This window comes from Ictalurus furcatus, chromosome 26 (assembly GCF_023375685.1).
Source record: "Ictalurus furcatus strain D&B chromosome 26, Billie_1.0, whole genome shotgun sequence".
Classification (NCBI taxonomy): domain Eukaryota; kingdom Metazoa; phylum Chordata; class Actinopteri; order Siluriformes; family Ictaluridae; genus Ictalurus; species Ictalurus furcatus.
The window spans coordinates 18,559,653-18,573,805 of record NC_071280.1 but is presented as its reverse complement, the minus strand read 5'-3'; the positions used below and the strand labels follow the sequence as shown (position 1 = coordinate 18,573,805).

At 38.4% G+C, this 14,153-nt stretch overlaps 1 protein-coding gene across 1 annotated transcript in view; it reads left to right on the top strand.

The window, feature by feature from the left end:
• Nucleotides 1–1,612: 1,612 nt before the first annotated feature.
• Nucleotides 1,613–14,153, top strand: part of LOC128602411 (complement C3) — a 28,932-nt gene continuing 16,391 nt past the window's right edge. The window contains exons 1-19 of the mRNA XM_053616186.1: nucleotides 1,613–1,728; nucleotides 2,717–2,912; nucleotides 3,839–4,007; nucleotides 5,952–6,028; nucleotides 6,260–6,348; nucleotides 6,614–6,696; nucleotides 6,786–6,873; nucleotides 7,397–7,499; nucleotides 8,130–8,250; nucleotides 8,633–8,748; nucleotides 9,066–9,212; nucleotides 9,557–9,754; nucleotides 9,963–10,154; nucleotides 10,481–10,642; nucleotides 10,872–11,001; nucleotides 12,233–12,304; nucleotides 12,400–12,591; nucleotides 13,743–13,860; nucleotides 13,952–14,043. Coding sequence (XP_053472161.1) covers nucleotides 1,658–1,728; nucleotides 2,717–2,912; nucleotides 3,839–4,007; nucleotides 5,952–6,028; nucleotides 6,260–6,348; nucleotides 6,614–6,696; nucleotides 6,786–6,873; nucleotides 7,397–7,499; nucleotides 8,130–8,250; nucleotides 8,633–8,748; nucleotides 9,066–9,212; nucleotides 9,557–9,754; nucleotides 9,963–10,154; nucleotides 10,481–10,642; nucleotides 10,872–11,001; nucleotides 12,233–12,304; nucleotides 12,400–12,591; nucleotides 13,743–13,860; nucleotides 13,952–14,043 — 2,416 coding nt within the window. The 5' untranslated portion in view covers nucleotides 1,613–1,657. The remainder of the gene's footprint in view (nucleotides 1,729–2,716; nucleotides 2,913–3,838; nucleotides 4,008–5,951; nucleotides 6,029–6,259; nucleotides 6,349–6,613; nucleotides 6,697–6,785; nucleotides 6,874–7,396; nucleotides 7,500–8,129; nucleotides 8,251–8,632; nucleotides 8,749–9,065; nucleotides 9,213–9,556; nucleotides 9,755–9,962; nucleotides 10,155–10,480; nucleotides 10,643–10,871; nucleotides 11,002–12,232; nucleotides 12,305–12,399; nucleotides 12,592–13,742; nucleotides 13,861–13,951; nucleotides 14,044–14,153) is intronic.

The following is a 14,153-nucleotide window of genomic DNA, read 5'->3' as shown; positions in this document are numbered from 1 at the left end:
TTATTCAACTGAGCAGTTTCGGGTTAAGGGCCCTGCTCAAGGGCCCAGCAGTAGCAGCTTGGCACTTTAATGAATGAACTCAAAGCCTTTAGATTCTGAGCAGAGAACCGTACTCTCCTTACTTAATAATCTCTTGTGTTTACTTTTATTCATTTTGGCAGACTTTCTATCTAAAGTGGAAAACAGCCTGAATTTAAATCTGAGCAGTTTAGGGTTAAAGGTCAAGCCATATACGTGCTGGGAATTTAACCTATCTCTCTCTCTCTCTCTCTCTCTCTTTCTCTCTCTCTGTCTATCTGTCTCTCTCTGTCTGTCTCTGTGTGTCTCTCTCTCTCTCACTGTCTCTCTCTGTCTCTCTGTCTGTCTCTCTCTCTTTCTGTCTCTCTCTCTGTGCTTGTCTGTCTGTCTCTCTCTGTTTGTCTGTCTCTCTCTCTCGCTGTCTGTCTCTTTCTCTCTGTCTGTCTGTCTGTCTCTCTCTCTCTCTCTCTCTCACACACACACACACAAATATTGTTTATAATATGAGACTGCAGCAGCAGTGAACCTGTAATTGATCAGTGTGCTAAAATGCTTGTGCACGGTAGAAATCTTCATCTTCAACACAATTTCAAATCATTACAAAAAAGTTTTCATTTGCTGACCGCATTAAAATCAATAACAGACTCCTAGTGGGGAGGTCCAAATGATCAAAGGTTAAATTGACACAAGATGGCAGCAATTCAGCTGATTTACGGTAACTCTGCTCGATTAACCCTTCACGTGCCTCGGGGCAGTGTAGTCAGTGCAGGAAGATCCCTCAGGCCCAGGAACGGTTGGTACAGTCCTCCCTAAAATATGAAGAAACGTGGTTAATGGTCTGTATCACAGTCTGATCAAAAATGAGTTAAAAATGCAATAAATAAATAACAGACAACACAGCTAAATTGTTTTTGTTTTGTTTTTTAATTTACAGGCAAATATATTTACAGAAAAGACAGCTTTAATAAATGTTTTACAAACAGAAAAATAAATTTATTAACAACTATTAAAAAAAGTTCTATAAATTTAACATACAAACAGAATATATGCATGCATATATATATATATATATATATATATATATATATATATATATATATATATAAAATACTACATTAATACAATAATATTTGATATAAGATGAGGAAATCTTCGCTGTAATCTGTAATTATATTTAGAAATATTGAATAAAATTTGGGGAAATGTTCAGATTGTTGTAACGATTCTCTTTAAAAGTATAAATGTTAGCTGCCATCAGCATGCAGGTCTTCTTACAAGTCAGCATATTTGTGTGTGTATGTGTGTGTGCGTGATGTGTGTGTGTGTGTGTGTGTGTGTGTGTGTGTGTGTGTGTGTTTAAACTATTGCACAATATAATTTAGAGCATAAGCAGTGAGGAGTAAATGTCAGGAATGGTCTTATCTCTGAAATTTGTTTTTTTCCATTCTGTTGAAACACCCCTGCACCCCGCTCCAGCACCGACTCCCCCTAATGCCGGTGTTTCATAATCCCAGTGAATAGGTGGAGAGGGAGAGGTCTGCTGTAGTTGGTGTGTTTGAGGTTCCTGTGTATAAAAGCTGCGGTACTTCTTGCTAGCACACACACAGTTCCTCAGACTGAGCCAGGAGCAGCAGGCAGCATGCATGTGGACCTGGTGTGGCTGACGGCTACGCTTCTCTCCTTCCCCCTGCTCACACTATGTGACCCACTGTGAGTACACACACACACGCACACACACACACACACACACACACACACACACACACACAGTAAATTAGCAGTGCAGCAACTGTTATTATTTTTTTCACATGTTTTTTATTTTCTACATTATTCATAATATTTAATTTTTTTCACATATAGTGCCTGTGATTGTATTTTTCACACGTGATCATATTGTTCACATGATGTCTGGAGTCTTTACGTGAGCACAGGCCATAACATGTTGAAATGTACATTTGCATTCTTTTCACTCACATTTATCCCAAAATAATTTGATATTATTAAAGTATTTGCTTGTATTTCCTCACTTTGGATAAAAGCGTCTGCTAAATGAATAAATGTAAATGTAAATGGTTCTAGTTGAAGTTAAAGTTGTAATTACAGTGCGCTGACAAAAAAAATCTGTTTTCTAAGTGCTAAGTGTAGATTTTGTAGCCCCCCTACACACACACACACACACACACACACACACATTTTCTCCCCAGTTTAGTCACCTGCCAGTTCGCACCCATTAGCTACCTCTCCACCCCGATTATACTATAGCTACCAAATGGGGAGGGTTGACCTGTTGCTCGTGCTGTGTCACGCATTCAGAGGAAAGCGCTATCCGCCCTCTTCTGCATACATGAGCTCAGGAGCTAGTGTTGCTGTGATTGACAGGCAAGAGAACGTAGGCCCCTCCCACCCAGAGTTGCTCTGTCGATTCAGATGGCTGTATCATCATCAGAATTCAGACTCCCAATCTCCTGATGAAAGGGTGAACGCTCTGTTGCACCCTCTCAGGAGGTTTTATTAACGTTTACAGTGAAACAGCAACATCGGCTGATGTGAAGGAAATTGACCTGTGTAGAAATACAGCTTTTGCGTCTACTTTACGTTACGTTTTTTGTCGAGGAATACCTGTGAGACCTGAACACGGATGGAATCACCCCAAACGGCACATTTTAATCTAAAAACGTTTTCCTCTTTGTCATGACAGCAACGTCTTGCTGGCGCCGAACCTGCTGCGGATTGGAACCCCTGAGAGAGTGTTTGTGGAGGCGCAGGATTATAGTGGAAATGACCTCCAAGTGAAGATCATCGTGAAGAACCACCCACAGGGAAATACAGAACTGACATCTGAAACTGTCATCCTCAATGCTGCTAACAACTTCCAGGCTGTTGTAAACATAGTGGTGGGTTCTCCGAGATTGCAGGACAAAACATACAGTATCCATGCATGTCTGGGCATTTCAACAAATAAATAAATAAATAAATAAATAAATAAATAAATAAATAAATAAGAGATGTTTTATTTTCCAGGAGTGGAAAATTGAACAGTGTAAAACATGAACTTAGCTGTATTTTAAACCAGGAGTTCACGAAGAGGTTCTTTTTTGCAGCCACTGACCCCTTTATCTGCAAAATGAAATGCTATATTCACATTTAATTTCTACACATAATCCAAATATTTAAATATTAGGCATATTGCTCGAATTTATACAATAATTATTTTATTTTTTGAAGGTATCAAGATTTTTTATTCCTGAACATTTCAGCCAATGTATTAGTTTTTATTTAGTTATTGAGTTTTGTATTTAAGTGTCATCTAACAGCAAACCAGTGACTACATTTCCCAACCTGCACTGTGCCTAAAAACAAGGCAGCCATGGACCGCAATTCCCAGAACACTCAGTTTCATGAGTCTCTTTTATATGTGCTGTGATTGTGTGTGAGATTGGGAGCAGATGTGTGTGGTTAGAATGAAAGAATGTTCTGGGAATTGTGGTCCATGGTGGCCATGTTTGTAGGCCGCAGTGCAGGATGGGAAATGTAGTCACTGTTTTTTTGTGATATGACATTAACCCATTTAATTCAAGTAAGCTTTCAACTATGTATAAGAACTCGACCATAAATAACATAAATTATATTAATTACTAACAATATGAAACGTATAAATAATCGTATTGAATAAATAATCATTCATTTATCAAAAAAAGTAATTATATAAATGATTACCTTAATAATGAGATTTGGCGAATTCAGAGGCTGTGGAGTAACTGATTATATTTTTATAGTTAATGAACACTAAAATGAAGTGCATCGTTTTGCTGTGGTTCAGATTCCTGACAATAAGAACTTCTTTAGCGATGACCCACTGGAGAAGCAGTACGTGATCCTGCAGGCTCAGTTTCCTTCAGGCTTGCTCGAGAAAGTGGCCCTGGTCTCCTTCCAGTCTGGTTACATATTCGTTCAGACAGACAAGAGCATCTACACACCTGGAACAGAAGGTACAACAGTCTGAACTCGCTGATGAAATATTACACAGACTGTCATGTGGCCAAAAATGAAAGCAGTGATGCAGAATGCAGTCCGAGAACATGAAATCAGAGGGAACCAACATAAAACAGACACTCTACCATGATAGATAGATAGATAGATAGAGAGACAGACAGATAAAGAGAGATGGATGGATGGATAGACAGCGATAGAAATACTAATTCAAAACTTCATGTATTTATGTGTTTATTTATTTATTTATTCATTTATACAGTATCTCACAAAAGTGAGTACACCCCTCACATTTTTGTAAATATTTGATTATATCTTTTCATGTGACAACACTGAAGAAATGACACTTTTCTACAATGTAAAGTAGTGAGTGTACAGCTTGTGTAACAGTGTAAATTTGCTGTCCCCTCAAAATAATTCAACGCACAGCCTTTAATGTCTAAACCGCTGGCAACAAAAGTGAGTACACCCCTAAGTGAAAATGTCCAAATTGGGCCCAAAATGTTAATATTTTCTGTGGCCACAATTATTTTCCAGCACTGCCTTAACCCTCTTGGGCATGGAGTTCACCAGAGCTTCACAGGTTGCCACTGGAGTCCTCTTCCACTCCTCCATGACGACATCATGGAGCTGGTGGATGTTAGAGACCTTGTGCTCCTCTACCTTCCATTTGAGGATGCCCCACAGATGCTCAATAGGGTTTAGGTCTGGAGACATGCTTGACCAGTCCATCACCTTCACCCTCAGCTTCTTTAGCAAGGCAGTGGTTGTCTTGGAGGTGTGTTTGGGGTCGTTATCATGCTGGAATACTGCATACTTATCATTCTCTGCTTCAGTATGTCACAGTACATGTTGGCATTCATGGTTCCCTCAATGAACTGTAGCTCCCCAGTGCTGGCAGCACTCATGCAGCCCCAGACCATGACACTCCCACCACCAGGCTTGACTGTAGGCAAGACACACTTGTCTTTGTACTCCTCACCTGGTTGCCGTCACACACGCTTGACACCATCTGAACCAAATAAGTTTATCTTGGTCTCATCAGACCACAGGGCATGGTTCCAGTAATCCATGTCCTTAGTCTGCTTGTCTTCAGCAAATTGTCTTCAGCAATACCAATTTGATGCCGTGTGCGGCGTATGGTCTGAGCACTGACAGGCTGAATCCCCACCCCTTCAACCTCTGCAGCAATGCTGGCAGCACTCATACGTCTATTTCCCAAAGACAACCTCTGGATATGACTCTGAGCACGTGCACTCAACTTTTTTGGTGGACCATGACGAGGCCTGTTCTGAGTGGAGCCTGTCCTGTTAAACCGCTGTATGGTCTTGGCCACCGTGCTGCAGCTCAGTGTCAGGGTCTTGGCAATCTTCTTATAGCCTAGGCCATCTTTATGTAGAGCAACAATTCTTTTTTTTCAGATCCTCAGAGAGTTCTTTCCCATGAGGTGCCATGTTGAACTTCCAGTGACCAGTATGAGGGAGTGTGAGAGCGATGACACCAAATTTAACACACCTGCTCCCCATTCACACCTGAGACCTTGTAACACTAACAAGTCACATGACACCGGGGAGGGAAAATGGCTAATTTGGCCCAATTTGGACATTTTCACTTAGGGGTGTACTCACTTTTGTTGCCAGCAGTTTAGACATTAATGGCTGTGTGTTGAGTTATTTTGAGGGGACAGCAAATTTACAATGTTACACAAGCTGTACACTCACTACTTTACATTGTAGCAAAGTGTCATTTCTTCAGTGTTGTCACATGAAAAGATATAATCAAATATTTATAAAAATGTGAGGGGTGTACTCACTTTTGTGAGATACTGTATATCATGGTCAATATTTTTTTTTCGTGACAGAAATCATGTTCAGCATGGCTGCTGGAATTAATATTAATGAATTAAATGTGTAAACAAAGGAAATGAATGGTCTTTGTTCCAGTTCGTTACCGAACCTTCTCTCTGACTCCTGATCTGAAGCCCACTGACCAGACTGGAGGAATCTATGTAGAAATCCTAGTAAGTGCTCAAACATCTCAGCTGGGACTTTTTTCCAATTCAACAGTTTCTAATCGTGAGCTAAAATAAAATCTCTTCTGATTTTCTGCTCCTCTTATCCATCCATTATGTATTTACTGAAAGAACGATGAAGAAATCTTCTTTTATTTTTGAGATATCGTTGGCATCTTGACCGATTTTAAAAGTCCACTTGTCCTGAATCACAAATGTTTTCCTTTTTTTCCCTCCAAGAATTCTCAAGGCATCGCAATTAACAGGGAAACAATCTTTCCTAAGCAAGGGACCATAAAAGGGTCATACAGCATCCCCGAAATTGCCAAGTGAGTCCACTGCATTAATGCTTCTGACATGAACAGTCATTACATATTGTCATACTTAGAGAGACTATTAATGTGATCTATAAGTTTTAAATGAAAATTCTCTCTCTCTCTCTCTCTCTCTCTCTCTGTCTCTCTCTCTCTCACTTCCCCCCACCCCCCGCCTCGCTCTCTGAGTCTCTCTCTCCCTCTCTCTCTCACTCCCCCCTCCTCTCTCTCTTTCTCTCTCTCTCTCTCGCTCTCTCTTGCTTTTTTTTTTTTTTTTAAGACCTGGAATATGGTCTGTAGTAACGCGGTATAAAAACACCCCACAGAAGAACTTCACTGCTGAATTTGAAGTTAAAGAATATGGTACAGATTATAATTAGACTAAAAAAAACAACCCTATATTTTTGGTACTTCTACGTGTGTGTGGTAAAATGCTGCTTTTCACTTTGCAGTGCTACCGAGCTTTGAAGTAGCGTTAAAATCATCCAAGTCTTTTTTCTATGTGGATGATCCGGACCTTCGAGTGGACATAACTGCCAAGTAAGTAGAACGTAATCCATTACTATACATGAAAATAATTTCAAAAGTCCAGTTGTAGTGAGTGCCTAAAATAAATAAAGGAATAAACCACCCTGTTGCTGTTACAGTACAATACTGTGAGACCGAGTGGTGCGATGAAGCAGAGTTAATGTTACAGTTACCAGAAGTTAATTATTTTCTTATTTAAAAAACCATAGAAACAATAAGGTATTAGAACAAGCACAGTAAAATAAACCTGTGAAATACAGCTGCGCTACTGTCAGAGCTGCTGTTATAGAAAATGAATCAACATTGGTTTTTAATCCCACTTGTGCAGATTTTATATTTGTTTGTACCTGTCCAAAAAATAAACAAACTAATTGGATTCACCAGCACTGTGGAATGATGCCTATATGGATGTATAATGCCTTAAATGGATTATATATTTATATATTTATTTTATTATTATTATTATTATTATTTATTTTTTACCTGGGCCTGCTATGTGTATGATGTAACGTTTGTGAATTATATGGTATTTAAGGTACCTGTTTGGAAGAGATGTGGATGGTGTTGCGTTTGTTGTGTTTGGAGTTAAGAGGGATGACTCTAAGCACCCCTTGCCTGCCTCTTTACAAAGGCAAACGGTAAGTCCCAGAGACTTCTGATGTTTCACATTATGACATCGGTAGGTAAATAATCACTGATTCATTCACGCACTTCTTTTGTTAGATCAAATTCATGTGTTCAGATTTAAGCACTAAGTAGGCATGGCCTCAACCTTGGATTGGATTGGATTTTATTTATTTATTTTTTTAAATACAACCAAGTGTTTAAAACAATTTTGAAATCAAATGTGAAGTCTAGCAATATGTCCTCCAGAAACATTGGGAAGCAGTTGGGGGAGGGGGGGGGGGACCTGACAGTTCCTCTGCCTCAGCTACTTCACTCCAGTTCTTAATTGGACTTAACTTGAGATGTCCATACGACTCTGTCCATTAATCCCATTTAACCAGGTTTTTTTGTTTGTTTGTTTTTGTTTTGTATAATGCCCACAATTTTTTAAAAATGAATTTGCTTGGTTCTATTTTCTATCAAAATGTAAACAAAATAGTAGCCTAGTTTAGACCACTGTGACTCTGTTACATGGTCTGTTTCGGTCCCGTGAGCTTCATATCTGTATTTGTGTCTGTTTAAAACACATTATCTGTTCTTTCTGAATAATGTATTCATATTCAGTTACACTACTTATGTGTAGTATTTTATGCTGCATATAGATCAGGAAAGGAGAGGGACATGCAGTGCTCACTAAAGAGATGATCCAGCGTTCCTTCCCAAATATCGTTGACCTGGTCGGAGACTCTTTGTACATTTCAGTCAGTGTTTTAACTGAGACCGGTAAGACCCCAGCAGTGTGTGTGTTTGTGTGTGTGTGTGTGTGTGTGTGTGTGTTTGAGTGAGATCTACATTCACACATTACATAATCAGTCCATACATGATTTCACTGAGTCTTTTTGTGATTGTTGTGGCCAAAAACGCTTGATTTTGCTGCAGCTTTTTTTCCCAAGTTTGCGATGCAATTTGCTGAGATTTTTGTGCTTTTTTGTGGAATTTGGCGAAATCGCAATCACGAAAAACAATTTAGTCCTTCGCAGTGATGTTTGTTGGTAAATGAGACATTTTAGCTGTACTCATCTGCGATTCACATGAATCAAAAATGGCTTTGACTGAATGCACGTCGTGATGACATCACATGACGTGTCTTTCAACCATATTTCAGGTAGTGAAATGGTTGAAGCAGAGAAAGGGGGCATTCAAATTGTGACATCACCCTACACCATCCAGTTCAAGAGAACCCCAAAATTCTTCCACCCTGGAATGTCTTTCGATGTCACGGTATAAAACATTTTCTTTCTTCATAACATGTATAAAAGTTCTAAATTACTTTTATCCAACGCCATTTAACCATGCTCTCTTAAACATATATATCTTTACAGCTCCTTACAATGTTACAACTGGCTAAAAAAAAAAAACGTAATAATTTGCTGGAGCTCTAGATAATTAGCATAAATGATTAGCATCGGTATGTTGCTCATGTTAAATTTCATAAATGTCCATGATCAAAAATTCAGTCCTTTTGAGTGATATGCAGCATTTTAATCTCATTAAAAAACAATTATTACACATTGTATGTCTGATCTGGATTTGAAAAGGTTTATGTGACCAATCCTGACCAGTCACCTGCTGAAAATGTGGAAGTGTTGGTCAAACCCGGTGATGTGAGGGGTCGAACCAAGAGTAACGGCATGGCCAAGGTTATAGTGAACACCCAGGGAGAAGACAAGACTCTACAAATCACCGTAAGTCATGTAAAAGAGGGTGTAAGGACCTATTTGGTTTTGACAAATGTGAAAAGTTATAAATAAAACTGAATTCCACAGCAATAGGAATTATAAGGAAGCATAATATTTACATCTAGTCCCAGCTTAAAATAAAATAACAGGCCAGTAGCTAAGTTATTTTCCAGCTTCTTTATTACTCAACTAAACTGATCAATAAATAAATAAATGTTTGCTTTACTGTAGTGTTATTTGGCCGGTGTTTTGGAAGCTGGTCGCTGGATCACGATGAATTTTTCTAAAAGCACTGAATGATACTGGAAATTTCAGACCGTTTAACTAAAACCGTTTTGCTGTGTAACCAGGCAAGAACCACAGTCCCAGACATACCAGATGAAAGACAAGCTGAAAACAAGATGACTGCCCAGGCTTACACCACCAAAGGAAACTCCAACAATTACCTACATATAAGCATCGACGCTGCAGAACTGAAAATCAATGATCAGATAAACATCAATCTAAACTTCAAAAGTAGTGCCCAAACTCAAGATTTCACTTATCTGGTTGGTATCTCTTACATACACATTGTTTTAAATATCTTGGTGATACTGTGAGGTAGTCCTACTGGCTTGTGTATTACAGTAATAAGAATGCTAAGCCTATACCAAACCCTAAAACCTAACTTTAATAACTAAAGAAAATAATGTTTAAAATAAATAAATAAATAAATAAATAAATAACTCAAAGCTCCGATGCTTCTGTTTGTGTCAGATCCTTAGTAAAGGACAGATTGTGAGAGCGGAGAGGTTTAAGAGACAAGGGCAGTCGCTAGTGACTCTGTCTCTACCCGTCACCAAGGACCTGGTTCCCTCATTTCGAGTGGTGGCATATTACCACATAGGATCTTCTGAGGTCGTGTCGGACTCCGTCTGGGTCGACGTGAAGGACACATGCATGGGAACGGTAGGCAATCTGCTACAGTCGGTTCAAGGTTCAAGGTTCTTTATTTGTCACATACATATTACATACATGTGATGTTTCCTTAGTTACTCGTCCCACAAGGACTAAGGATATACACACTTAATAAAAAGAGAATGTAGTAAAAATAATCAAATACAGTAGACGTAATGAAATATAATAGACTGTAGAATAAAAATGTAATGGACTGTAGGGAATATGATGTGACTAAATGGAATATACCATTGGAGCTTCTTTTTGGCCGGTGGGCCAGCTAATGAATATTTAGTTTCTCTCTTTTCTTTTCTTTTTTCTAATCTTATGTAATGTAGCTCAAGCTGGATGTAAAGGAGAGTTTAAATGTCAAGAAGGTATTTGAGCCTGGTGATGAGTTTCATCTCATAGTTACTGGAGATCCAAGCGCCAAGGTTGGTCTGGTAGCGGTGGATAAGGCTGTCTTTGTCCTCAACAAGAACAGACTCACACAGACCAAGGTAAGAAATACCTGGCAGAGGTTTTTAATTCTCTGAGTACGTCTTGTATCTTTTAGTTTTATGTTCGGATTACTCAGGAATCAGTCAATGGCACAAGATGTGCAAAACAGTGTCGCACAGATTGGTGCTGGGACCCAGCTGGTCTAATTTTCTCAGAGAAAATATACTGCACATATTTACAGTAACATTCTTTCTTTTGTGTAATATTCTTGTCTATTTCCCCCAATAGGTCTGGGACATCATTGAGAAGCATGATACTGGCTGTACAGCAGGCAGTGGTACAAATGATATGGGTGTTTTCTATGATGCAGGTCTGCTGTTTCAGTCTGATAAAGCAGGAGGTACCAATATAAGAACAGGTAAAGCAGACATTTTTAAAGTAATAAATAAAACACTGTTGTTGTAATGGATAAATAATCATCAGCAAGTGGTGTGATGAAGCAGTTACTTTTACCACCACAAAGTTGATTATTTTGCTACAAGCCTGTGTCTAAGTGTTTCTTTCTGCTTATACCACAGCGATTTCCCAACTATTCTAATTATTCCATTTATTAAAGAACCACCTAGTATACTTTTTATCCATTTGCAGTTACAATTATTGTTGTGGAACATCTGTGAAACATGTTAGATCCTGTTATCACCCGTGTTATAGCAGCTGCAAACAGTTGTTCCCTCAACAGCATCTCTTTATTCTATTGAAGAATAAAACAAACAAACAAACAAAACACAACATAGCTTGCCGTGTTACAAAGAAACCGCAAACTCCTCTGTCCTGAAGACGATCCTGGTCCAGCTTTACCTCTGACTGTTAAACGCTCAATGTTAAATACCTCCTCAATGAAAAATTCACCCATATGTGGTATCATAACCATATGTGGTTCTTCCCCAATCTGTTGACACAATGTTCCAAGTGAATTGTATAGAATGTCTTTGTATGCTGTAGCATTACAATTTCCCTTCACTATGAGGCTCAAAATTGTTCCAGCATGGCAATGCCCCTGTAAACAAAGCGAGCTCCATGAAAACATGGTGTGTTAAGGTCAGAGTGGAAGAACTCGAGTGTCCTGCACAGAGAAATGATCTCAACCCCACTGAACATAATGCTCTTGTGGTAATCTGAGAGATCACAAATTCCCACAGCCATGTTTCTAAATCTGGTGGAAAGCCTTCCCAGAAGAGTGATGGTTATTATAACAGCAAAGGGGGGATAATTCTGGAAAGGGATGCTCAAAAATGCACATATGGTGTGATGGTCGGGGGTCCACGAATCTTTGGCCATATAGTGTATGTTTTAAAATTATATCTGGCAAGCCCCTGTGAATGAGTTTTTATTACATACACAATAATGCATTAGAACAAGCACGTTAATGCAAACCTTTTGATTCGCAACTGCACTACACTCAGAGCTGCTGTTAAGGAAAATTAATTAACACCTTCTCAACAGTCAGAGAATCATCCAGAATTCAACAATACTGTTATATAACTGATATTAACATATTAAAGATGTACAGAAAAGTTACGGGGAAAAACTGTAGGGTAAGACTTCAGATAAAAGCTATATACTGTAAGAATTTTCCTTTTTTTTAATAGATCCTGCGTGTCCCGCCCCACCAAAGAGAAAACGGAGAGCTGTGACTCTACTACAGATCACCCAAACACTGAGTAAGAAGCTGGACTTTTTATTCACCAATTTGTATAATTGTTAATTTAGCCACAAATTTCTCATGAAGATCTTCAATTATAACATTTTTCTTAAGTTGGTAAATATACCGGCGAACAGAAGAAATGCTGTGGTGACGGACTGAGGCCGAACCGGTTGGGCTACTCATGTGATCGGAGAGCTACATACATTTTGGATGGTTCCGAGTGTGTCCAGGCCTTCCTGGACTGCTGTACAGAGATCCAAAAACACAGGGATAACCAGGAAGAATTGTTGCATCTGGCTCGCAGTAAGAACCCATTTTGTGCTTTATTTTTGTTTGAATTGTGAAAGGTTTAAAAAAAAAAAAAAAATATATATATATATATATATATATATATATATATATATATATATATATATATATTAAAAACTGTATTTCAAATTTAACTAAATGTGAGCTTTACAAAAAACTGATCATTGCAATGTTGTTTTTTTGAAGCCACTTAATTCAAACGATTGCTTCATTAATGGTAAATGGCGCACTTATATAGAGCTTTTATCCAAAGCGCTATACACTGTGTCTCATTCACCCATTCACACATACACACACACACATACCAATGGTAGCAGAGCTGTAAGGCATTAACTTGCAAGGCGTTAACTTGCCATCGGGACCAACTTGGGGTTCATGCCCAAGGACACTTCGGTATGTGGAATCATGTGGGCTGGGAATCGAACCTCCAACCCTACGATTAGAGGACAACCCGCTCTACCACCTGATCCACAGCCACCCCATTAACTAACTTCCTTGTCCAGTTCCATGTTTTGCTTGGATAAATGTGGTCGCTAACATGGTTGTCCAGTACTTTAATACAGAGTCAAAGAAGACAGAGACATAGTGTAGCCATAGTCCTTATTACATCTGTGCCTGTAAGAAAATCATCTTATTTGGTCAACTGCATGGAAAATAAACATTATAAATGGTTACACCAGTTTACACAAACTTTTTACTTAGCTTTACCTTTATTTATTTATTTATTTGTTTATTTTATTTCCACAGTGTTTACACACACAGAGAAAATAATAATAAATATAGCTTAAAGGGGTGATCTGTGGGGTCCAAGAATCCTTTGTAATTATGTGGTGTATGGACCCCTATAAACCTTTAAGTTACCATTAAGTGTGGCAGAAAAAAAACTTGTCTTTAAAGACAAATTATCAAAATAATAATGATAATAATAATAATAATAATTTTACTATTAATAATATATATATATTTTTTATTTACTTTACTTAAGTTGGCTGGAAAATGAGGGGAAAGACTTTCATGCAACAGTGCCATGCTTGCTTCACTGCTCCACAAATATTGCAAATATATCAATATTTTAAGCCTACCAAGTTGACATGTGAATGTTTGCCACTTGTCCAAGGCATGATTAGAAATATAATTGTGTCCAGGTGAAGATGATGATGATGACTACATAAGTTCTGATGAAATTGTTACCCGAACACAGTTCCCTGAGAGCTGGCTGTGGGACGACATAGACTTGCCAGCCTGTGCAGGAAACTTACAATGGTAAATGCAATAATCCAATATTTCTGTTAGTATATCATTCTGGAGGTTAACGGTAGTACTGATCTGATCTGCTTTTTCCTTTTTACTCTAGTGGTTCAACAAGCCTCACATTGCGCACAAACTATCTAAAAGACTCTATTACTACTTGGCAAGTCCTAGCCATCAGTCTGTCTAAGACCCATGGTCAGTGCCACATCTGCTTCGCATATCTAAAATATCCTAATGTAAACAGTAATATGTCTAAAAATCCAAAATAAACACCTGCAAGGACTGGCATATGATAGAAAAAATAT